The 27,189-nt window shown below is 44.2% G+C and overlaps 2 protein-coding genes across 8 annotated transcripts in view; one reads left to right on the top strand and one right to left on the bottom strand.

Moving 5' to 3' along the window:
• The window catches only part of LOC147007965 (F-box/LRR-repeat protein 4-like), a 310,036-nt gene that overhangs the window by 28,751 nt on the left and 254,096 nt on the right, over positions 1-27,189 (top strand). The window lies entirely within an intron of this gene.
• LOC147007971 (F-box/LRR-repeat protein 4-like) overlaps positions 1-27,189 on the bottom strand; it is a 123,774-nt gene that overhangs the window by 1,089 nt on the left and 95,496 nt on the right. The window contains exons 1-9 of one of the 3 annotated variants that reach the window (XM_085866176.1): positions 24,771-25,044; positions 20,669-20,763; positions 11,984-12,409; positions 11,282-11,660; positions 9,107-9,351; positions 8,716-8,929; positions 5,324-5,395; positions 2,135-2,312; positions 1,447-1,606 (exon numbers count right to left, since the gene is read on the bottom strand). In XM_085866176.1, coding sequence (XP_085722302.1) covers positions 1,447-1,606; positions 2,135-2,312; positions 5,324-5,395; positions 8,716-8,929; positions 9,107-9,351; positions 11,282-11,660; positions 11,984-12,330 — 1,595 coding nt within the window. In that variant the 5' untranslated portion in view covers positions 12,331-12,409; positions 20,669-20,763; positions 24,771-25,044. Of the gene's footprint in view, positions 1-1,446; positions 1,607-2,134; positions 2,313-5,323; positions 5,396-8,715; positions 8,930-9,106; positions 9,352-11,281; positions 11,661-11,983; positions 12,410-20,668; positions 20,764-24,770; positions 25,045-27,189 lie in introns of those variants that run through there. The other 2 variants (XM_085866174.1, XM_085866175.1) reach the window with 2 other exon arrangements.

The raw sequence follows: 27,189 nt of genomic DNA, 5'->3' as shown, positions 1-27,189 counted from the left end.
CGCTCACCAAATAGAAGTCGTCGTACGTCAAATAAAACGTCCTGAAATGTGTGAGCATGCCTTGTCCGTTGCCAGCGCCCAGCCTTGCCGTGCATCCACTCGCAAAGAGGCTCGAAAGCCAATTGACGTCACCCCCAAGAATCAGGTACGCCAAGAGCAGGTCTCGAGCAGAACCAGCATTAACGGTCCGAGCGTCACCCACCATCAGGAGGCACCAGAAGCCACAACCAACGGACAGCTGTTCGGACCTGTGAGAAGCTGAGGCACTGTGAGAAACCTCAAGGCGTCGAGGCGCTGTGAGAAGCTGGAAGGCTGCAAGGCCGTCACAAACTGTCACAAACTCAACTGTCGCCAGCTCACCAACCGTCTGACTGGAACTGACTGGAGAAACCGTCTGACTGGAACTGACGAGCTGAAAAAAGCCGTCACTCAGCTGTCACCAACTGACACAAACTGTCGCAAAACTCTCAAAGCTGTAAGAACCGCAACCAGCTATCGGCAAATGACTGAAAAAAACGGTCCACTCGTCCTTTTTATTGGTGGCCAGTCTGGGCAGAGCCTCAAGGAGGCTTCAGCCAAATCCACCTTGCCTGTTGGCGCATCGTTGCACATCACCAAATGCCAATCTCACGATCATTGCAATGCCACTGTCACGGCGACTGGACGATCGGCAGAAAGCAGACATTTGCCAGAATTACCGAGTGTGTGTGTGTGTGTGTGTGTGTGTGTGTGTGTGTGTGTGTGTGTGTGTGTGTTTGTTTGAGTGTGTGTGTGTGTGTGTTTGTTTGAGTGTGTGTTTGTTTGAGTGTGTGTGTTTGAGTGTGTGTGTGTGTGTGTGTTTCCACCTCCATTTTGGTAAAGGGTCATGTTTGACAAAGCAAGTTGTGAAGTTTTCTTGTTCTCACAGTTTCATTTGAGGGTTCTTTTCAGGATCGTCACTGAACCCAACAGAGCCTCCAACTGCCGTTCATTTGTCGGAGTATTCATTCCCTGGAATGATTTTTAAGGACTCAGTGAAGGTTTTATTTATCATTCATGTAGCTCCCACTATCACTGGTATAACTTCAGCTTTCTTAAATTCCAAATCCTCTTTACCTCATTTTTCAGATCCTGGTATTTGGTCATTTTCCTGATTTCAGTATCACTTAGTCCAAAGTCATGGGAGCTGCTGAACAGGGTGTTTGCTGAACATTTATCAATTTGAACGTTTGGTGGATAATACAGAAAAAGAAAAAGTAATCCTTTCACTTGATGTCTAATTAAAAAAAATCTTTTCGTAAAACGTCACATTTGAGAAACGTGCTGATAACACGACACTTGGAGCTTTGGTTCTAATTAAGTTCAGCATTTGGACTATCATCACCGAAATGATACAATCGGTTTCTCATGCATGGATCAGAGTGCTCCTCAGGTGTTTGCAACTTTGAACGGGTCATGTGATCTCACCGGAAGCCGGTATACTTGATGGAGACGTGTGGATAGCGATGAGCAAGTTGGAAGGCCATATCCTCGTCCACCCAGAAGCAGAAGGAAATGTCAAGGAAGCACATTTGCTGACAGGTATCAAGCAGGTGAAACACCCCTCCAGGGGTCACCAGTGAAGCACCTGCCACACGCACAGAGATATAATCACTCCGATGAATGACAAACAAGGGTGAAAATCGCTCAGTCATCTGGAGCTTTGGTGTACAGTTAACAAAGTACGAAACTGCAGTACAACGGCACTCAGTGGAGCGCATACATCCACCAGGACGATAAGGACAAAATGATTCAATTTTGGTGAAGATCTGGAACCGGAGGCTGTAATTTTATAAGCGATTCTTCACCATTGTTAGATAGGGGGTCAAAAACGATATCTCAAAACTGTATATGGACGGATTCTGATGAAACTTGGTGGATGAGTTGTGGAGGTGACAAGAACAAGCCGATTAGATTTTGGTTCAGGTCCCAATGCAGATCCGGCCAATCAGTGGACTACAAAACATAAACTGTTCAGCCTGGAGGAGGTACACACTCTGCCGAATGCCAATCTTATTTCTACTCGCAATTTTTATTTCCCTTCCACATCGAGCAACCTCTGTGACCCTCTTGGATCCAGACACGCCAGTTCCAATGATCCCCTGAATTCCCGTACCCAGTAGGTCCAGGTGTTCCAGTAAAGGGCAGTGAGTGGAGAGCGATTCGAGGTCAGTGTCGCTGATGGAGCAGTGAGCCGTTAACACCAGTCGGCGTAGTCTGGGCAGCTCTCGCGCCATCTCGACGAGAGCGCCACCGCCTGTCTGCACACGCTCACACCAGCCAAGGTCCAGGTCCTGTGTGGAACAGTTTAAGTGTGGAACAAGAAAACCAGCATCAGTGTTGCACGCAGTTTTTAAATTCCCATTTATTCAACAACTGCATTGGACAATTAGAGAGGCATTATAGCCACCAGAGTGTTTCCGAAAAAATATAACTTGACAAACTAACCAGCTCAACAAAACTATTCAGTATTCTAAGTTATCAAGATACTGGAAGGAAGAAAAAAGAGGATTTAAAACGATGAGGAAAGGGGAGGGAAGGAGGAGTGATGAGAGGAGGAGAGTTGGTTGTTGAAAGTCACAATATAAATGCTGTATAAACGAGAAGGGCACTCGGTGGAGCTCGTACCTCCACCAGGCTGATCAGTTTACGTTTTTCCTCCCACTGATCGGCCGGATGTGGATTCGGACATGTTTCGTCCGAATCCGTCCATAACTTTTTGACATATCCTGCTACATAACAGGTCGTTTTCGGCCCGATCTCTCAGTGGTGAAGAATCACTTTTAAATTTCTCAGATGCGGATCCGGATTCGTATCTTCAAAAAAATCTAATCATTTCGTCCTTGTCACATACACAAGCTCTCCACTAAATTTCACAACTTTTTGAGATATTTTGTTCACAAAGAATCAGACAAGCCGGTAGGCGACGAGGGATCCGCTCGGATCGAAGCGCTGGATACGATGCTTTTCATTCTGACCAATCCACCGACGAAAATTCATTGCCAAGACGTATTGGTTCACGTACAATTGTACATCTGCCTGGCAAAATTTTTCCTAAAATTGCGTATTTTGCCAACTGGCACTCCTCATAGTGGAGGTGGACGAAAGTTTAAATGACAAACAGATGAAAAACCAGATAAACTTCTCTCAATGCTCTTGTTTGACCACCTCCTGGGCCACACATTATTTTTCATAAGCCACGCCAACTTTCCATAAGCCAAGCCCACTTTCCATAAGCCACGCCCACTTTCCCTAAGGTCCGCCCACTTCCAAATCCCCTCATTAAAAAATGACGGCAAATAGACGCCCTATTTTTGAAGGACTACCATTTGAAAAATAAAACCTAAATCAAAAATCGGCTCGAGTAAAATTTTCAAAATATCTCGAAGTGTTTAATTCCGAAGTCTCGTTTCTCCACATTCAAAACTGTGGGACAAGTATTGAAAATAGTGAACGCGGTTTTTCGGCCACTGCATCGCAACGGGTGGTTGCTTAGCAACGAAACTCAAACGCGCACATTCCCAGTCCACATGGCACCTGTTCGTCAAGTTTCATTGAAATTGGTTTTCTGGTTTGTGCTGTGGAGCCTCGCATTGCAGACACACACACACACACACACACACACACACACACACACACACACACACACACACACACACACACACACACACACACACACACAAACACACACACACAAACACACACACACACACAAACACACACACACAGAAACACACACACAAACACAAACACACACAAACACACACGCACACGCACACACACACACACACACACACACAAACACACACACAAACACACACACACACACAGACAAACGGAAAACCCGACAATAAGGGATATCTCGCGAATCCAACAGACATGGGTGAAAACATTACTTCCATCCATCTTTGGTGGTGGAGGTAAAAAATCTTCTCTGAAACTGCTGAACAGATCCATGCGAAGCGTTACATGTTTGATTGACTGTCCACGTGGAAAGAAGGTACAATAGCTTATTAAAATAAACTTAAATTTTCTGTATGGAAGGAAATATTGTCCCAAACACACCGCTTTCTCCTTATTCAACAACATAAATTTTCAAGCATTGTATTTGTGTTTCAGTCAGGCCACGGACCTCAATATCCTTACAACGGGATGTCAGGTGTGCCAATCCGACCTCCGTCAGCCTGGTGGATCTCCACATGTTGAGCGAGCGAAGCTGTGGGCAGTTTGAGGCCAGACTGAGTAAGACCATGTCAGGACAATACACCTGAGGTTGGAAAGATGAGGAACGTGCATCGTGACACCCACAGCTGCAGGGGAAGGAAATGCTTCTGCGAATCCGATAACACAAGGGATATGCAAACTCAAACAAATCTCCAACAAAGATGTCATCAGTGGCAGTGTCCGACAAACATACAGTCCTCGTCTCTTTTCATATTCCAGGCACGAGCTTTGATTGAAATTTAATTCCTTTATTATCCCGAAGCTTTAAAAAAAAATTATCTCAGCTATTATTATCTAAGCTATTATCGAAGCTATTGTCCAAGCAACATTATCCCGAAGCTTTTTGAAAAACACAGGTGGGTATTGTAATCGGCTCTGTATGTGTGTCCCTCCGTCCGTCACACTGTCCTCATAAAGGGATGGGCAGAAATTCACCAAACTTGGTAGTTGTGATCAGCACTTGGCAAGAAGGTGCAAGAACACAATCATGTTTCGCCACAAACCCTTTTTAACATTTAACATAAATACAAATTTTAACAAGTTTCGATGAAGCTTGGGACATGCAATCAACATTGCAGAGACGCGTGAAATACGAAACAAATTCCTTTGGATTTGTTCCCCGATTCGTGCCTCTGGATGGGAACTTTGAGTCACAGAGATCAAAATGGAAAAATATTTAAATCCAAATTTGATTTTGGGTTAGCACAGCAGACGTGGTGGAACTTTGCGAAATCTTTCTACTTTGCTGAAAGGGGGAGCGGGGGGGGGTTAAGATGGCGAGCCATCGACCTCGCTCATTTCCTTTATTTTTGCAGCGATTAAGGTTCAAAAGGGATTTTTTTTTACTGTGTGGATTGCAACCTTGGATTCGATGCAGGGATGAGCAGCGCCTGGAGCTCATCGTCATGAATCATAACCACACATCGACCGTGTTTATGTTTATGTGACGAGGAAACGAAATATCAAACAAATCAGATGAACTCATCCCAAGCAGGAAGTGAATCAGTTTGTCTTCACTATCGCACAGGACAATCATTTGACTGTAAAACACCTCTGCGGTGGCACAAAGAGGTGTACATACCTGAGAACAGACTGCGAGGTTGAGATGCCTCAACTCTGTGCACTTGGAAGTGATCCACAGGAGACTCTCCGTCTGAAACAAGATGGGAGTACAATGTCATCCTTCAACACTGGTTAAAATAATCCCCTTCCCATCCACGGAGCACACACAACGAGAGAGAAAAATCAAGATTTACTTAAGGCCCAGTCACACCTTGACGTTTTAGCCAGCAATGGCAACATATCAAAATGTATGTAAAACGCTGGCTTACGCTGAACTTTTGATGTTTTTTTTTAAAGATTCGGACGTATTCATAACGAGTTGGTCGTATGCATAACGTATTAGTAATGGAAACAGAAGGTTTCGTTGTCTTCTAGACAACTTATACCAACGAATGCTTCGCCTGTTGTCGGCGTTCACAACCTATGCCCAACGATAGTCCAACTTATGCATAGCGCGCTGCACGTATCGCCGACGATCACGTGGCGTAGCCTATTAATAGGCTGCCGCACAATGATTCAAATCATAACCGCCGCAGAAATGGAAGTGTCAACATCGCAGTCACACCTTGGCGATCTTGCCAGCGTATGCCGACCTTTGAAAAATGCGTCTAAAACGCTGGCGCACGTCGATTACGGTATGGGTAAGTTTGGTATACGTGAATAGAACGTTAAAGTACGCTATCATACGTCGTCGTAAGTGGACTACGTCTTGAAATTGTAAACGTGTGAAAAATTTTACGACGTACTTGCCGTATGCCTCACACGTTCTGCATGCGATGGGAATAAGTTGTCTGCACGATATGCGATCGTTGGCACACGTCGACAAAAGTTACTTGTAAGTTACTCATAAGTCGAAACACGTCGAGGTAATGGTTAGTGTCAGTGTTCCAGACTCGCTGGGTTCTTTTTTTTGTTGTTTTATCTTCGGTATGACGGTGATGTTGACACTTCGATTTTGAGTGCGGTTATAATATTGTTGCAAATTCGCGCCCGCCGGCGTGCGAACGGCCACGTAACTCGAATCGCGGCACGTCGCCCACCGGACGGACAATTCTGTCGTGACCCTCTCGGACTAACGCCGGGAGCTAGTCACGGGTGGGCCTTTCGGCCTCACCACGATCGTGCCAACCGCCCCCCCGCGTGGGATAGGGTTGTTCGCCAAACTCGACCTACCTAAGTACCCACGCGGAGGGTAGACCGGGCGATCGCACCTCGCCGCAGGTCGACTCCGGACACGGGCCACTTAAGCGACCTGTTCCGTACTATCGAGATAACCAAGCGGTGTTATCGTCGGCCTCGACGGTTCCGATTAATTATCGGGCGTATTAAGCCCACTACCAACCCTTTACGTGAAGCAAGATGGAGATTCAATTAAAGAAAAGACGAAGCGAAACGGGAAAAACAGTTCAACATAATGCACATTTATTCCGCGGCACACGGAGAGCACACATATACAATTACAACAGAATGCACCTACAGCAATTGCAACAAAATAAACACAACAATGCAGATCTACAACCGACTACGCGTGCACACGGCAACACTAAAGCAGTTTTACTTTACAGACGGCGCCAACAACACATTTACTCAAAAGCAAAAGAAAAGGGCCACCCTCAAAGACAAGGGGGCAGACGGGGCCTGTGGGCCAATATTTGCGCGGGACCTGAAAGAGCGGTCAGGTCCGCGAGACCGGGTGGATCCCACCCGTGTCTTTGTGATGAGCCGCAAATGTGGCGGCGCGGCGGTGCCCCGACTTCGTGCTCCTTCGTGGGTTTCGTTGGCACTGCTTGGAGTGGGGTGGGAACGGGGCCCCCTTTTTCGCACTATCTCAGCGCGGGGGGAAAAAGGGGGGAATTGTTGATGCTCTGGGGAAAGAGGATAGCTGGCTTGCTTGGGTCCCGCGACGAGCGATTCCACCGCGACCTTGTCGCCGACCGCCGTCTTCCTTGCCTCGGACCCGAACTACTCGGTCTCTTCCCCAATTCTCCTCAGCCGACTGCAGCAAACCACCTGTACGCCCTCGCCTCCCGACTCACTCCCCACTCCTCCAAGGCCGACTCTGCGATCAAACCGACTCGACCGCGCTCCAGGCTTCCTCTCTCTGCAGCTCCCCGACAGACTCCGAACCCCGACAGACTGCGAACCCCGACAGACTGCTCAAATTCGCCCTGCGCTTGGCGCTTTATAGACCGGCACGAGAACCCATATGCAAATTTCTGGATCAGAACGAGCTCGGGGGTGGAGCCACGCTCGCCCATTGGACGGAGGAAAAGGGGCGTGAGTCTCCCCTGATCCGAGAATTTGCATATCTCGATTCTACACCGACGTGCCTGGAGGCGGGGCCAAACCGCCCCGCGCTTGCTGATTGGACGGATCAGAAGTGGGCGTGTAGCATTCCTGATCCGAATTCTCCTCGGAAAGGCCGCATTTTGCACTCGCGGTTCGGCGCGCGTCCCGTACAAGCCCAGGACAGCCCGACGCTCGGTGTTCACCGGTGGTGCAGGAATGGCGGTAGGAGAGGTGAAGGTGGTGGAGGGTTTATGGTGTTGGTTTATGGCCATGGTGCCGTTTGGAATGGCGGTGATGCGATGTTTGCGGGAGCGATTTGTGAAGGTAAAGATCGTGGCTGTTGGCGTTGTTGTTGTTGTGAAGCGGCGTTGTGGTTGGTGGTTGTTGTGTGATGGCGGTTGAGACGTGGTTGGTTCAAAATAAAGATAGAACAGAAAAACGGCTATCTCAAAGGGTCGCAGCCCGAATTAATCACATTTATTCCCTCTAAACAACGGGTTTGGGGCTGACTACACATGCACTTACAGAGATATCTCACCTACGGGACCTGAATGGTGGTTTGCAAATTTCCTCAACCGCAACAATATAATATAATTAATAGGCTGCCGCTCAACGATTTAAATCATAACCGCACGAGAAATTGAAGTGTCAACATCACCGTCATACCGAAGAAAAAAACAAACAAAACAGGGAGTCTGGAACACTGACGCTAACCATTACCTTGACGTGTTTCGACTTATGAGTAACTTACAAGTAACGTGTGTGGACGTGTGTCAACGATCGCGTAACGTGCCTACAACTTATGGTCAGCGTAGCGGAACTTGTGAGTCATACGCTGGCATAAGTCGTACAATTTCAAGCATGCTAAAATTTGAGGACAACCGCAAAGTACAACGATGAAAGCCAGCGTACTACGACGTATGGCAGTGTTTTTCAGCGTGCACTCAATGTTTCCAAAACTTACCCAAAACGTATTCGACATGTGCCAGCGTTTTGGACAAATTTTTCAAAAATCGGCAGAAGCTGGCTAAAACGTCAAGGTGTGACTGGGCCTTTACAATGGTTTTATAAATGACAAAATTGCGAGAGAGTAAACGAACATAAACGAGGTGAACAGCTCACATTGATTCGCGTTCGGTACAGGACGAGGCGTTGCAGCCTCGGCAAGGACGAGAGCTGCTTGAATTCCCCGGGTGGTATTTGGTCACACGACGACAGGTCCAGGTCACGAAGATTTTGGCAGAGCTTGGTTATAGAGTCCAAGCATTCGTATGTGATCCAATGGCAATTTGCCAGCTCCAGGTGCAGTAGGTGCTCAGCAAACCCACCCAGGAAACTGAAAAGGTTCCGTTGGAAGACATTGGGACGGTGTTTTAAACAAAGCAGTGAGAGACAAGACGAACTTCAAAACCAACTTCCATCAACCCACGTTTGCTGCGGTGGAGACAGAGAAGTGGAGAGGGTTCACCTAAACCCAGGCCGTGGATTACTAACTTTGCATTGAATTACTCACTTTTTAAGGAGTGTAGGACTGAAACCACCATTGTTTCCGGTCCATGAGAGACTGAGCGAGCGTGTGTAGGTGAGACGAGGCTTCAAGGATAAAAGGTCATCCTCATAGAGAGATGGCCAGTAAGGCTTGAGGTCCAAGTGTTTATACAGGGAAGAGTTGTAGCAATAGTTGCGCAGGGTACGGCTGCTTTGAGCGAGACAGCACAGCTCAGGGAGCGTCAGGTGAGATAAAATAATTTCTATAATCTGTCGTGGAAGTAAGGAAGCAACAAAAAAAAAATCGATTGAATTATCAGTGCATCAACCTGACTCACTGTCACTGTCCAGATAGTCAAGGATGTCCATCAAATGAAACGCCAGTAATCCTCAAAACAACCCAGGTAACGACTAGTGAAGCCATCAAGGACTTCCAAACATAAACAGACTTGGACAGCCATTTCATTGTTGACACTCTCGTCTGAAACCATTCTGAAGCCAAACAATGAGATGATGTGATCTGGAAAAGCAAGTTAGAAAAGAAGAAGAAAAGATTCACATACTCACACTCATCAAACATACATAGTAGGGGTCACATACTCACACTCATCAAACATACATAGTAGGGGGTTCACATACTCACACTCATCAAACATACATAGTAGGGGGTTCACATACTCACACTCATCAAACATACATAGTAGGGGTTCACATACTCGCACTCATCAAACATACATAGTAGGGGTTCACATACTCACACTCATCAAACATACATAGTAGGGGTTCACATACTCACACTCATCAAACATACATAGTAGGGGTTCACGTACTCACACTCATCAAACATACATAGTAGGGGTTCACGTACTCACACTCATCAAACACACATAGTAGGGGTTCACATACTCACACTCATCAAACATACATAGTAGGGGTTCACATACTCACACTCATCAAACATACATAGTAGGGGTTCACATACTCACACTCATCAAACATACATAGTAGGGGTTCACAGACTCACACTCATCAAACATACATAGTAGGGGTTCACAGACTCACACTCATCAAACATACATAGTAGGGGTTCACATACTCACACTCATCAAACATACATAGTAGGGGTTCACATACTCACACTCATCAAACATACATAGTAGGGGTTCACATACTCACACTCATCAAACATACATAGTAGGGGTTCACATACTCACACTCATCAAACATACATAGTAGGGGTTCACGTACTCACACTCATCAAACATACATAGTAGGGGTTCACATACTCACACTCATCAAACATACATAGTAGGAGTTCACATACTCACACTCATCAAACATACATAGTAGGAGTTCACATACTCACACTCATCAAACATACATAGTAGGGGTTCACATACTCACACTCATCAAACATACATAGTAGGGGTTCACAGACTCACACTCATCAAACATACAAAGTAGGGGTTCACATACTCACACTCATCAAACATACATAGTAGGGGTTCACATACTCACACTCATCAAACATACATAGTAGGGGTTCACATACTCACACTCATCAAACATACATAGTAGGGGTTCACATACTCACACTCATCAAACATACATAGTAGGGGTTCACATACTCACACTCATCAAACATACATAGTAGGGGTTCACAGACTCACACTCATCAAACATACATAGTAGGGGTTCACAGACTCACACTCATCAAACATACATAGTAGGGGTTCACCTACTCACACTCATCAAACATACATAGTAGGGGTTCACATACTCACACTCATCAAACATACATAGTAGGGGTTCACATACTCACACTCATCAAACATACATAGTAGGGGTTCACATACTCACACTCATAAAACATACATAGTAGGGGTTCACATACTCACACTCATCAAACATACATAGTAGGGTTCACATACTCACAGTCATCAAACACACATAGTAGGGGTTCACATACTCACACTCATCAAACATACATAGTAGGGGTTCACATACTCACACTCATCAAACATACATAGTAGGGGTTCACATACTCACACTCATCAAACATACATAGTAGGGGTTCACATACTCACACTCATCAAACATACATAGTAGGGGTTCACATACTCACACTCATCAAACATACATAGTAGGGTTCACATACTCACAGTCATCAAACACACATAGTAGGGGTTCACATACTCACCTCAAAAGGTAAAATGTCAAAATATCCATTTTTAGTGAAGGGGGAAAGCTTCCCTTCCTCTTTGTTTGCCCTTCTTTCTTCCTCCATCTGTTTGACCAGATCTCGTCTCCTCTTTCTTTCCATCCTGTTTTGTTTCTGCCGAAGTCTATCTGACTCAGCAACATCTTCATTCTTGCTCTTCTTCGGTTGCATAATGTCCACCGGGACACCGTACAGAACAACAGCGGCCAGTTCCATGGGGTAAGCGCTCAGGGAGCAATTGAACTCCAGACGGAGGATGTTCGTCGCAAAACCCGGTGGTTGTATCGTTGGGGAAAACGTGAAAGGGTCGTTCAGTGGAAGATTGGTGTCCACAGAGCCGGACCACAGCATCCGCCACCTGCATCGTTCATCACCAAAGGAAACATTTTGAGGAGCATCCTTTTGATTTTACCATGAAGTAGACATTGTGTATTAGGGTGTGGCTCATGTCATACAATACCAGGTAACGAACCTGGTGACAAAAACATGGCTACAAAAAGGTAACTAATCCATTTATATCACGAAGATGTTTTTGAAATCCCGTTGTCATCATGCAAAACCAGTCAGAGGCTCAACATACTCCCCAAAAAAATGATAATTTGTCATTTCGTCCCTTTTGGACTCATGAGCATAAAGACTTTAAAACTAGTTGGAGATTTAAACCAAAAGGGTCATTGGTACCTGTACACAGCAGACTCTTCACCTTCATCCCAGGACCTGGCCAGAATCCGAACCACATATCCAGGGGGGAACGACACCAAGATCGAGACCCTGGTCGGGAAGACGGGCTCATCGAAAAGTAACTCGATGAAATCCTGGCTTTGAAACCACTCGGGATTCTTGGGACAATGTCCAGGTGCACATCGGGACAAGCGGTCACACCATGCCCCGTATGTTCTCGGCACGGTCACGTGCATGAAGGACCCGGAGAGGGAAAATATGAGAGGTGGACCCACCAGGTTGCTGATGGAATTGTATCCTTCATACCGGGAGCTCAGGTGCAGAATGTGGCTCACGTATTGAAACATCTCGGGAAAAGACGGCTGTGTGAAGAAACCTTCTTCCTGCAGTCCTGGTGCATCTCCACGCCGTTGCTTTCTCTTGGTCCTGTTGAACAGGAAGTGCAGAGTCGGATCAACATGCAAGTGTATTATGCGCAGTCGTTGGAATAAAATCCACAACGGTGATCCAGCACATGTAGATCACGTGGTCATTTATTTATTGCACTTGTTGTCAGGAACTCATCATCCCCCCCCTCCCATTGTATCACTCAAAAACCTACTCTCATCTTCCCATGGACCATTGTACTCATTAAATGTTGATAGATCTCCGAAAATCTACATTTGGCACCCATATTGATTTCCAAAATCAAATTCTTGCATCTTTGAGAAAGGCGATGCGCATATTACGAGTGAAATATAAATACACCGTTTAGGTCGTCTTCACATGATGAGAAAATAAATCCAGCTTGTCAGTCTACTCCTTGTGAAGATGTGAAAATGACGTTTAACAGATTTACAAATAGTAAGGGAAGCTCATGTCGGCCATGTTGATGATGTAAGCACTGCATCCCAGCAACGATTGTGTGAACCATTGTGTGGCACAGCAACAAAACAGAGAATCATATTATTATAAGTTTAATTAACTAATGTAAAATGTTTCGGGATATAACGAAACAGTGGCACGGATTACTTGACAGGCAATGGTGATTAATTACTTACAGGTCCAGTACTTGCTCTGAAGACCGTGCACGTGTGATCCGCACTCATTCCATTCTCTGAATTTATATCTAATACGTAAAGCTCAGTTTGTGTTTGTTTGTTTGTATATTCTAACAAAAACATGATTTTTCAGACACCTAAAATGGACACATTTTCCATGATATCTCCAATAGTATAAATGCTACAATAATGACTGAACACTTCCTCAGCTCGAAATGAGGAGATCTTTCATGTGTTAAAATTTAAGAGAGGTTGGATTTTAAATAAAAAAATAAATTAAAAAAAACCATAAATTTCAGACGACCTGTCATATGAGTGATTTTGACCACTTTCAGGAGGCTGTTAAATAATGTGAGATATGGTGGAGGAAGGAGAAACTATGCAGGCCAACTCGACTACTCGTGTAGTGTATTGTGTACAAAGCTCAAGACTGTAAGTATTGTAATTTCAAAATGGCCTCTGAGCATGGACGTGCAAAAAACATGATTTTCAGACACCTAAAATGGACACATTTTCCATGATATCTCCAAAAGTATAAATGCTACAATAATGACTGAACACTTCCTCAGCTCGAAATGAGGAGATCTTTCATGTGTTAAAATTTAAGAGAGGTTGGATTTTAAATAAAAAAATAAATTCAAAAAACCATACATTTCAGGCGACCTGTCATATGAGTGATTTTGACCACTTTCAGGAGGCTGTTAAATAATGTGAGATATGGTGGAGGAAGGAGAAACTATGCAGGCCAACTCGACTACTCGTGTAGTGTATTGTGTACAAAGCTCAAGACTGTAAGTATTGTAATTTCAAAATGGCCTCTGAGCATGGACGTGCAAAAAACATGATTTTCAGACACCTAAAATGGACACATTTTCCATGATATCTCCAAAAGTATAAATGCTACAATAATGACTGAACACTTCCTCAGCTCGAAATGAGGAGATCTTTCATGTGTTAAAATTTAAGAGAGGTTGGATTTTAAATCAAAAAATAAATTCAAAAAAACCATACATTTCAGGCGACCTGTCATATGAGTGATTTTGACCACTTTCAGGAGGCTGTTAAATAATGTGAGATATGGTGGAGGAAGGAGAAACTATGCAGGCCAACTCGACTACTCGTGTAGTGTATTGTGTACAAAGCTCAAGACTGTAAGTATTGTAATTTCAAAATGGCCTCTGAGCATGGACGTGCAAAAAACATGATTTTCAGACACCTAAAATGGACACATTTTGCATGATATCTCCAAAAGTATAAATGCTACAATAATGACTGAACACTTCCTCAGCTCCAAATGAGGAGATCTTTCATGTGTTAAAATTTAAGAGAGGTTGGATTTTAAATAAAAAAATAAATTCAAAAAAACCATACATTTCAGGCGACCTGTCATATGAGTGATTTTCACCACTTTCAGGAGGCTGTTAAATAATGTGAGATATGGTGGAGGAAGGAGAAACTATGCAGGCCAACTCGACTACTCGTGTAGTGTATTGTGTACAAAGCTCAAGACTGTAAGTATTTTAATTTCAAAATGGCCTCTGAGCATGGACGTGCAAAAAACATCATTTTCAGACACCTAAAATGGACACATTTTCCATATCTCCAAAAGTATAAATGCTACAATAACGACTGAACACTTCCTCAGCTCGAAATGAGGAAATGTTTCATGTGTTAAAATTTAGGAGAGGTTGCACTTTAAATAAAAAAATTAATCTGAAAAAACCATACATTTCAAGCGACCTGTCAAATGAGTGATTTTGACGACTTTCAGGAGGCTGTTAAATCGTGTTAGACATGGTGGAGGAAGGAGAAACTATGCAGGCCAACTCGACTACTCGTGTCGTGTATTGTGTACAAAGATCAAGACTGTAAGTATAATAATTTTAAAATGGCCTCTGAGCATGGATGTGCAAAAACATGATTTTTCAGATGCCTAAAATGGATACATTTTGCATGATATCTCCAAAAGTATAAATGCTACAATAACGACTGAACACTTTCTCAGCTCGAAATGAGGAGCTCTTTCATGTGTTGAAATTTAAAAGAGGTTGGATTTTAAATAAAAAAATAAATTCAAAAAAACCATACATTTCAGGCGACCTGTCATATGAGTGATTTTGACCACTTTCAGGAGGCTGTTAAATAATGTGAGAAATGATGGAGGAAGGAGAAACTATGCAGGCCAACTCGACTACTCGTGTAGTGTATTGTGTACAAAGCTCAAGACTGTAAGTATTTTAATTTCAAAATGGCCTCTGAGCATGGACGTGCAAAAAACATGACATTTCAGACACTTAAAATGGACACATTTTGCATGATATCTCCAAAAGTATAAATGGTACAATAACGACTGAACACTTCCTCAGCTCGAAATGAGGAGCTCTTTCATGTGTTAAAATTTAAAAGAGGTTGGATTTTAACTAAAAAAATAGTTTCAAAAAACCATACATTTCAGGTGACCTGTCATATGAGTGATTTTGACCACTTTCAGGAGGCTGTAAAATAATGTGAGATATGGTGGAGGAAGGAGAAACTATGCAGGCCAACTCGACTACTCGTGTAGTGTATTGTGTGCAAAGATCAAGACTGTAAGTATTTTAATTTCAAAATGGCCTCTGAGCATGGACGTGCAAAAAACATGACATTTCAGACACTTAAAATGGACACATTTTGCATGATATCTCCAAAAGTATAAATGCTACAATAACGACTGAACACTTTCTCAGCTCGAAATGAGGAGCTCTTTTCATGTGTTAAAATTTAAAAGAGGTTGGATTTTAAATAAAAAATAAATTCAAAAAAACCATACATTTCAGGCGACCTGTCATATGAGTGATTTTGACCACTTTCAGGAGGCTGTTAAATAATGTGAGAAATGATGGAGGAAGGAGAAACTATGCAGGCCAACTCGACTACTCGTGTAGTGTATTGTGTACAAAGCTCAAGACTGTAAGTATTTTAATTTCAAAATGGCCTCTGAGCATGGACGTGCAAAAAACATGACATTTCAGATACTTAAAATGGACACATTTTGCATGATATCTCCAAAAGTATAAATGCTACAATAACGACTGAACACTTTCTCAGCTCGAAATGAGGAGCTCTTTCATGTGTTAAAATTTAAAAGAGGTTGGATTTTAAATAAAAAAATAGTTTCAAAAAAACCATACATTTCAGGCGACCTGTCATCTGAGTGATTTTGACCACTTTCAGGAGGCTGTTAAATAATGTGAGATATGGTGGAGGAAGGAGAAACTATGCAGGCCAACTCGACTACTCGTGTAGTGTATTGTGTACAAAGCTCAAGACTGTAAGTATTTTAATTTCAAAATGGCCTCTGAGCATGGACGTGCAAAAAACATCATTTTCAGACACCTAAAATGGACACATTTTCCATGATATCTCCAAAAGTATAAATGCTACAATAACGACTGAACACTTCCTCAGCTCGAAATGAGGAAATGTTTCATGTGTTAAAATTTAGGAGAGGTTGCACTTTAAATAAAAAAATTAATCTGAAAAAACCATACATTTCAAGCGACCTGTCAAATGAGTGATTTTGACGACTTTCAGGAGGCTGTTAAATCGTGTTAGACATGGTGGAGGAAGGAGAAACTATGCAGGCCAACTCGACTACTCGTGTCGTGTATGTGTGTACAAAGATCAAGACTGTAAGTATAATAATTTTAAAATGGCCTCTGAGCATGGATGTGCAAAAACATGATTTTTCAGATGCCTAAAATGGATACATTTTGCATGATATCTCCAAAAGTATAAATGCTACAATAACGACTGAACACTTTCTCAGCTCGAAATGAGGAGCTCTTTCATGTGTTGAAATTTAAAAGAGGTTGGATTTTAAATAAAAAAATAAATTCAAAAAAACCATACATTTCAGGCGACCTGTCATATGAGTGATTTTGACCACTTTCAGGAGGCTGTTAAATAATGTGAGAAATGATGGAGGAAGGAGAAACTATGCAGGCCAACTCGACTACTCGTGTAGTGTATTGTGTACAAAACTCAAGACTGTAAGTATTTTAATTTCAAAATGGCCTCTGAGCATGGACGTGCAAAAAACATGACATTTCAGACACTTAAAATGGACACATTTTGCATGATATCTCCAAAAGTATAAATGGTACAATAACGACTGAACACTTCCTCAGCTCGAAATGAGGAGCTCTTTCATGTGTTAAAATTTAAAAGAGGTTGGATTTTAACTAAAAAAATAGTTTCAAAAAAACCATACATTTCAGGTGACCTGTCATATGAGTGATTTTGACCACTTTCAGGAGGCTGTAAAATAATGTGAGATATGGTGGAGGAAGGAGAAACTATGCAGGCCAACTCGACTACTCGTGTAGTGTATTGTGTGCAAAGATCAAGACTGTAAGTATTTTAATTTCAAAATGGCCTCTGAGCATGGACGTGCAAAAAACATGACATTTCAGACACTTAAAATGGACACATTTTGCATGATATCTCCAAAAGTATAAATGCTACAATAACGACTGAACACTTTCTCAGCTCGAAATGAGGAGCTCTTTCATGTGTTAAAATTTAAAAGAGGTTGGATTTTAAATAAAAAAATAAATTCAAAAAAACCATACATTTCAGGCGACCTGTCATATGAGTGATTTTGACCACTTTCAGGAGGCTGTTAAATAATGTGAGAAATGATGGAGGAAGGAGAAACTATGCAGGCCAACTCGACTACTCGTGTAGTGTATTGTGTACAAAGCTCAAGACTGTAAGTATTTTAATTTCAAAATGGCCTCTGAGCATGGACGTGCAAAAAACATGACATTTCAGATACTTAAAATGGACACATTTTGCATGATATCTCCAAAAGTATAAATGCTACAATAACGACTGAACACTTTCTCAGCTCGAAATGAGGAGCTCTTTCATGTGTTAAAATTTAAAAGAGGTTGGATTTTAAATAAAAAAATAGTTTCAAAAAAACCATACATTTCAGGCGACCTGTCATCTGAGTGATTTTGACCACTTTCAGGAGGCTGTTAAATAATGTGAGATATGGTGGAGGAAGGAGAAACTATGCAGGCCAACTCGACTACTCGTGTAGTGTATTGTGTACAAAGCTCAAGACTGTAAGTATTTTAATTTCAAAATGGCCTCTGAGCATGGACGTGCAAAAAACATGATTTTCAGACACCTAAAATGGACACATTTTCCATGATATCTCCAAAAGTATAAATGCTACAATAATGACTGAACACTTCCTCAGCTCGAAATGAGGAGCTCTTTCATGTGTTAAAATTTAAGAGAGGTTGGATTTTAAATAAAAAAGTAAATTCAAAAAAACCATACATTTCAGGCGACCTGTCATATGAGTGATTTTGACCACTTTCAGGAGGCTGTTAAATAATGTGAGATATGGTGGAGGAAGGAGAAACTATGCAGGCCAACTCGACTACTCCTGTAGTGTATTGTGTACAAAGCTCAAGACTGTAAGTATTTTAATTTCAAAATGGCCTCTGAGCATGGACGTGCAAAAAACATGACATTTCAGACACTTAAAATGGACACATTTTGCATGATATCTCCAAAAGTATAAATGCTACAATAACGACTGAACACTTTCTCAGCTCGAAATGAGGAGCTCTTTCATGTGTTAAAATTTAAAAGAGGTTGGATTTTAAATAAAAAAATAAATTAAAAAAAACCATACATTTCAGGCGACCTGTCATATGAGTGATTTTGACCACTTTCAGGAGGCTGTTAAATAATGTGAGATATGGTGGAGGAAGGAGAAACTATGCAGGCCAACTCGACTACTCCTGTAGTGTATTGTGTACAAAGCTCAAGACTGTAAGTATTTTAATTTCAAAATGGCCTCTGAGCATGGACGTGCAAAAAACATCATTTTCAGACACCTAAAATGGACACATTTTCCATGATATCTCCAAAAGTATAAATGCTACAATAACGACTGAACACTTCCTCAGCTCGAAATGAGGAAATGTTTCATGTGTTAAAATTTAGGAGAGGTTGCACTTTAAATAAAAAAATTAATCTTAAAAAACCATACATTTCAAGCGACCTGTCAAATGAGTGATTTTGACGACTTTCAGGAGGCTGTTAAATCGTGTTAGACATGGTGGAGGAAGGAGAAACTATGCAGGCCAACTCGACTACTCGTGTCGTGTATTGTGTACAAAGATCAAGACTGTAAGTATAATAATTTTAAAATGGCCTCTGAGCATGGATGTGCAAAAACATGATTTTTCAGATGCCTAAAATGGACACATTTTCCATGATATCTCCAAAAATATAAATGCTACAATAACGAGTGAACACCTAATAAGCTCGAAATGATAAGGTCTTTCATGTGTTAAAATTTGAGAAAGCTGGTGTTTTAAATAAAATAATTAATTTTTTTGAACCATACATTTCAAGCGACCTGTCATGTGAGTGATTTTGACCACTTTGGAGGCAAAAGTGTCCGAACAACCAAACTCGAAAATCTAGAAAGGCACAGATCTACCCTGGCACTTCAACACAGATGGACCGAAATGCATGATCTTAAAAAAACATGACCAAATAGTGTTTGAAGTTTAGAATTCTTCATGGGAAACCTAGAGTAACGTGAAGAGATAGGAATATGGCATTCTGCCCATCTTCGGATCGACTTACCTGTAAGAGCAAGTGATCTCAACGATGGATTTCATAAAAAGCACACTGAGAAACCAATTGAATGAGGAGAGTTTAAAATCCTGCTGGAAAATGAAAACGACAGCACACTGTCCAAACATCGAACGACTCTCCATGGAAACTCCACAGGAGAAATCACACGAAACTAGCATGACACTCGGTAGCGCGTGTACATCCGCCACGCAATGCCTGATCCAGTGGAACAGATCGGGCCCAAATTTTTTTGACATATCATTATGTATATATATATATATATATATATATATATATATATATATATATATATATATATATATATATATATATATATATATATATATATATATATATATATATATATATATATATATATATATATATATATATATATATATATATATATATATATCGTTTTTGCCCCCCTCTCAATGGTGAAGAATCACTTTAAAAATTGAAAAATTCTGTTATCTGGATCCGGATCCGTATATTCACCAAAATCTAATCAGTTCGTCATTGTCGCAAACCAAACGTGTTCACCAAGTTTTGTCCGAATTTGTCCACAACTTTTTGAGATATCCTGCACACAGATAGACAGACACACACACAGGTGTGAAAACAACGTCCTTCCGCCTTCGGTGATGGAGGTAAATATGGGAAAGCTGAATCGATGTGATGAAGAAAATTTCATGGCCCCTCTCATTGGTACCAACTCGATAACCATGTATTGCATTAAAAAATCAATGTTTGTGTCTTTGTCCTGTTATTCAATTATTGAAAGAACCGACCATCACCTCAGACCTTCGCCGTACTCGAACCACAATGCTACAACATTCCCATAAAAATCACAATGTCCGTATAAAAATCCCTGCATCAATTCAAACTCGCTGACCTCACCGTAACCACTACAACGCTTCAATCATCTCATCATAACCGCAACAACACTTCAAACACCTCACACAACTGCGACGAATGCTACAAGCAGAGTCACCATCAAGGACGTCCACCACCGTCGTTTGAAGGGGAACAATATCGGGATATCGGGGAACTTTGAAGGTCTCGGAGAAATCAGGAAACATCACCGCCCTGTATAAAAACAGATCCCTGTAACTACAGACCAATCAGCCGGCTCCCAATCATCAACAAGGTGATGGAATCCATCATCGCTTCAGATATTAAATCCTTCCTCTTCTCCATTGGCTTGATTTCCAATCATCAATTTGAATTCAGACCAGGTCACTCTACCCTGGTGTGAATCACAGTCACAGTCACAGTCACAGTCACAGTCGCCCATCTTTGATCAGATTGAAAAATAAAACGAGTTACATGTGTTTTCCGTCATGTGATGTGCTTTTGCCAAGTTTGAATGGAATCAGAGCGAGCAAGTCTGAGAAATGGTTGGGGACATATTTCAGTGACACAATGGCTGTCAGTCGGCCATTTTGGATCTGATCTCGAAATAAAATGACGTTCACATGTAATCCATGACTTATTATCCATGTACCAAGAGTGAAAAACATCGGTGAATGTGTGTCCGAGAAATATTTGAGGACGTGTTCGACATTGGGGTTTTATGCAATGAAAAAGGGCGCCTCCCATCCCTCCCCCCTCCTCTCTCACCACCCTACCCTTCCTCTTCTCCTCCCCTCTCCCTCCTCTTCTCTCTCCCTCCGCTCTCTACCCTCTGTAGTGTCGTGATAGAGATGCTTAGCAGGCAGACACGAGCGGGGGAACAGTCGAGCCGGGCTGTGTTGCCCAAGCGGGAGCGCGGGCGTACTTTGCCCACCACTCTCCTTTATTACGTACTCAGCACACTCACAAGAAGCGGCGACTACGGCATCACTACGACGCCTCAGGCGGCGCGCACTCCTTATATTCCTGGCAGACACGATGCTCACGACGACCACTCCCCACCATCATGCCCCGCCCCGCAGGCCCGCAGGCTATACCACACTCCTCCCTCCTAAAACTATGATTATTAAATGATCACCATCATAATAAGCATAAACAGCCCGAAGTACTACGGTATAACAGTAGACAAGGTACAAAAAAGAAAACAGCGAAGTATAAAAGCACATCACATCATACAACGTGTGAAGCGAGCTACTGGAGAAGCACAGCAGCACTACACAGCGAAAACGCCCCCAGGCGGCTCATGCTTACATGGCCCTCGGCGAGGTCGTGGCGACCTCCCGAGCAAACCTCCCCCGGCACCATCAAACGCCTCCGGCCCACAAGGCAGCACATCTCCCCAGGCAGACCTGAAGCAGATAAACATTCCGAGGCCGGAAGCCCGCTGTCTGGAAGCCGTGGCGCCAATGCCAAACCCGACTGACCTTGGGTGGGGACGCTGAACAGCGCCGCTGGCTGGATGCAACCAATGCTCCACAACAACCCACGCACCACAATCAGTTGAGATGCCAACGCCCGTCTAAACGGCCTTGAGCGAACCCAGAGAGCTGCGCCTCCGGCGCCAGGCACGTCTGACCTCGCCGAAACCAGAGGTGGGGGTAACGCTGACCAGCGCACCAGCCCTGGCTCCGAGTCGATCTCCGAGACCCACACGGCAGTTAGACGGTAGCAACTCCAATCAAACCACACTTCAACCATAGGCTCGTCATAAATCAATAGGAATAACATTAGAACCATTGCAAACTCATTTTCCCGTACAGCGCGTTCTTTAGGCAAAATCCCTGCACATGACAAAGCAACTACCTGCGGCCCGGGGCAATGGAAGGCCAACCAAACCTTTTTATTCGCCACCACCGCTCCCAAAGCCACCACATCACATTGACCATACTGCAAAACCCATCGATTGATCTCCGCCAAACCCACTCTCACACAGGAACTGTTGGCATTTATTTCAACAACGTTAAACCGCATCACTCGAGCAATGAAAAACAAATATGCAATGAACAGCAACCCATAACCCACATCACGAGTCCGTCTCTTGGTTGTCGACTCGATGTTGCGACTCGCGACTTCCTTTAACGCCACGGGCTCACCGCAACCCGTTGAAGCTGCCCGAACAACATAGGCGCACCTCGCACAATGAACGCAGCCGACGCGCGAGAGCTCATCGCGAGAGCTGGCACGGCTCCCGCTGCTTCCGCACCGCACACCATTGTTGCAGGCAGCAACGAACGGCCGCTCCCGTTGCATCGATGCGTGTTCCGCTCCCGCCGCCAGAACCTCGCCCTCGGGTCTCGACGAAAGCATCGAAGAGAGCACCGGCACACCTGGAGGTACGAACTGGAGATCCAGCCCGAGGTGCGCCAGCCAGTCCCGACCCAAAAGGACGGGCCCCTCCCCTCGCACCACAAACACCGTGAGTAGGGCGCTTCGCCCCCGGTAGAGCACCGAGACGTCGGGCGCCGCAAGCGGCGCAATCGCTTCGCCGGTGTACGTGTGCGATGCGAGGGCAGCACGAGTGGACTCCATCCGACACCCGATCAGTGCCCCGATCACTTCGACATTCACTGGCATCGGTCCTGTCACCGTAGGACCAACTGAAACCAGGCTCAACATGGGCAGCCTCAGTGCCCCGGTCACCTCAACCTCCCCTGCCACTGATCTTGTCACCTCCGGATCAATTGGAAGCAGGTCTAACACCGGCAGCATCTCCCGCTCCGGGTCGCTGGAATGTCTGTGCCCAGGTCGCAAAACTCGATCCGGGACGTTACCGTGTACGCCATGCACCGAACACCGTACCGGCAGTAGGTCTCGACCCGGGACGGAAGGATCGCTTCGCACACCGCCATCAATGACTGTCATGATGGGCGATGACTCTCGGCACACACACCGTAGACGCCCCCGAGTGCTCAGACCGCCGTCCGAGTGATCGTATCGCAAAAGCCGTCCACGACCCGTGCCGCAGACCGTGCGTGCGGCTGTACGCGCCTGGCACATCGCGCTGACCTCCGGACCACCTGCTGCGCACCGACCATCGAGACCCCGGACATTCTTCAGAGCTTGCGCGACGTCCAACGCCGCGTTCGAGCCAAACTGCGTGTCCTCGTTCTTTAGCCGTGGCTTTGCAGAAATCATTCCCCCGATTTGTCGTGCCTCAATAAAACGAACACTGAGCGCGGCCGTTGCCCACTCGACGTGGCCGAAGTCGACTCCGACGAAGGCGGGCACGCGTTCGTGCGCCGTGCACCGACTTTCTGCCATGCTCGTGCTGGCGAGACCCTTGGCTCCGTAGCCTGGAACCGCACGGGTTATTCGCTGCCGGCCTGCACACGCCGATCCGAAGATCCTCGTCAGCCAACTGTAGTGTCGTGATAGAGATGCTTAGCAGGCAGACACGAGCGGGGGAACAGTCGAGCCGGGCTGTGTTGCACAAGCGGGAGCGCGGGTGTACTTTGGCCACCACTCTCCTTTATTACGTACTCAGCACACTCACAAGCTGCGGCGACTACAGCATCACTACGACGCCTCAGGCGGCGCGCACTCCTTATATTCCTGGCAGACACGATGCTCACGACGACCACTCCCCTCACCATCATGCCCCACCCCGCAGGCCCGCAGGCTATACCACACCCTCACCCTCCCCTCGTGCCCTCTTCCTCCTCTTCTCCTCCCCTCCCTCCGCTCTCTACCCTCGCCCTCCCCTCGTCCCCTCTTCCTCCTCCATTAACCTTCTCCCTCCCCTCCTCCGCCCTCTTCTCCCCCATGCCTCTCCTCTCTCTACCCCCTCCCTCCTCTTCTCACACTTCACGCTCCCTCCTCTACCCTCCCCTCCTCCCCCTCCCTCCTCTTCTCCCCCCCGCCTCTCCTCTCTCTACTCCTCCCTCCTCTACCCCCCCCATCATCTACCCTCCCTCTCCCCCACTTAATGTTTTTCTCAGCAAACAACGGGTTGTGTTTTCTCGAACATAAATATCATGAGTAACAACGGATGAAGAACATGATGTGATCTGACTGATGAGCACACGGAAGATAACCTCGGGTTAACGATGGGGTGAATGGAGCAGAATGTTTATGCAGAACAACATGACGTCATTTGATTAAATACGTCAGCGAAGCGACGAGTAATTTGGCGGGAAATCCGATATTTACATTTCCCACCCTGAAGAAGCCCCTGCACTTACTGTGACGAACGACGTCGCCGCCGTCCTCCTCCAATTGGGTTCATTGTGGATTGAGAAGGGAAACCGAGGGAATGGTCAACGACCTGGAAGGTTCGGGTGAAGGGAGCGAAGACTCGCACGATTTGAGGCCTCCTGTATCAAGTCCGTCCATCTTCTCCAGCAAACTCCGTGACCAGGAACAAGCGCTCAGAAGGACGTCGCCGTGGACTCCGCCCCTCACGTACGGAAATGGCGGCTTGATCCGTTCAGATGACGTCATCACGTTCTCACGTGGTATCGCTCAAAAAACCTTCAATTTTATCACAGCACATTTTACTCGTTCAATGCTTTCCTAAATCTACGAACATCTACATTTGCCACACTTCCCGTGTTAAATCGGTTTTGTGATGATATTTGCAAACAAATACTGTCTCACAAATCTGAAAACAATGAACAATGCAGGACCACGTGTCACGTGTCTCGTGTCTCGCCGCTTCCGCCCTCCCTTCTCGGAAGAAAACATGGTTTGAGAGAGAAAATTTCGGTGTGTGTGTGTGTGTGTGTGTGTGTGTGTGTGTGTGTGTGTGTGTGTGTGTGTGTGTGTGTGTGTGTGTGTGTGTGTGTGTGTGTGTGTGTGTGTGTGCGTGTATGTGTGTTGTCCCCAATGTCTGCTGCTTGACCTTGTTCTTATGAACCGCGGTCTTTGAAATTTTAAGGATGGAAGCAACGTGACGCTCACTGTATCCCTCTGCCAGTAAAACCAGAATTGAACACTCAAAACTTTTCTTTTCAACTCTTTTGGAATGGTCAATAGTTATTTTTTTTATTCCAATTACTTTTGAGGTACTACTAGCACTGTTTCTGCCATCCAGCTGGTCCTATTGCAAGAGGATAGTGATGACCACAGCAGTGGTTTTTATACTTTTCCTTGTTAAATAAGATTCGGTTCAAGTGATCACCTAATCAGTAACTCACGAAGTAGAATGAGGTGTGCCTGTGTTGGAATTCAATAGACACTGGAATGGAATGGCTGCCATACATGTAGAGATGCTGATTTAAAAATTTTTGGAGTGGTCTCTTATTTTTTTCCAGAGCTGTGTGTATGTGTAATATATATATATATATATATATATATATATATATATATATATATATATATATATATATATATATATATATATATATATATATATATATATATATATATTGTTACGGATTTCAGAATCCGGTCTGATGAATGCATCCACACGGAATGTGTTCCTTATCCACACATCCACTTCCTTAGGCAGTTATTTCCTTTCATGCATGTTCAGATTAGCCCAATCCCCATGTCTCATGGGATTTTCAATGGGATGCGTTGACAAGGGTAAAGAATAGATTAGTGGGGCGGCTGAGCTGATCAATTGTGCACTTTCCCTTAAAAGCATGAAACTTGGCACATGGTTAGAGTTATACAATAGAAAGATTTTTAGTCCAGGGGCCACCGGAAATTGCACCCCGTATGGCGGCCATCATGGATTTCAAAATGGCCGCCAGTGTGGACCTGTTTTGTTAAATATCTCCTTAACTCGTGCAGATATCGAGACAGTTGAATCGCCAATACCTACATTTTACGGCTCTAGGAATCAAATGATGACATAAAATGTTTGAAAATTGTGGCTGCCATCTTAAAATCCAAGATGGCCGCCATTGACAAGCTATTTTGCTCAATATCTCATTAAGTACTAAAGATATCAATGCAGTTTTAACACATACCTACGTTTTAGGGGTCAGGAATCCAATGGTGAGATTGAATATGTGGCAGCTATCTTATAATCCAAGATCGCCACCATCCAAAGGCTAACATAAACTATCATGAGTTAGCACAATAAGTGAAGGAATGAACCATCAAGAAAACATCAAAAGCAGTTGGCAAAAAACCACAGTTACCGTCACTTGACTTTTCTAGTCTCTGTTGCATTCCCTATCACAAGAACAAAGTGACGTGCATGGAAGTGCAGACTTCTTACACCTGCAGCGATCAGTGCATCCTTTTGTGCATCCACACCAGATAAATTAATTGCAGATCTTTGCGGCTTCCGGTAGTGTTGTCCAAATCGGTTTAAACTGACCGTCGGATGTTTTTTCCCAACCCCACTCACTTGGACATGGGAGCGAAGGCTGTGCATGTAATGCCTGGCCCCAGCATAATGCTCCTTGGTACACTGCACGCCTAACATGCTGAACCTGAACATGGTGTGTCGGCGGAATTTAATTCCAGAGGTCTGCCTTTCTTTGCAAACAGTTTCTTTCGTGCTGTATTAATGTCACTACAGGTACTTGTGCGATCATACATCAAAATGACGAATCTTGCAATTATGCTCATACAGGACTCAGTTATATCTGTTTGTTCATGGTTGACTTCAGATAGTGCATCTGTGAGCTCTGGGAACGACTCCCA

The sequence above is a fragment of the Eptatretus burgeri genome, chromosome 23 (assembly GCF_056783735.1).
Source record: "Eptatretus burgeri isolate ZD-2024b chromosome 23, Ebu_testis_v1, whole genome shotgun sequence".
Classification (NCBI taxonomy): domain Eukaryota; kingdom Metazoa; phylum Chordata; class Myxini; order Myxiniformes; family Myxinidae; genus Eptatretus; species Eptatretus burgeri.
Note: the sequence above shows the minus strand (reverse complement) of the source record. Positions and strands in the feature narration are given on the sequence as shown.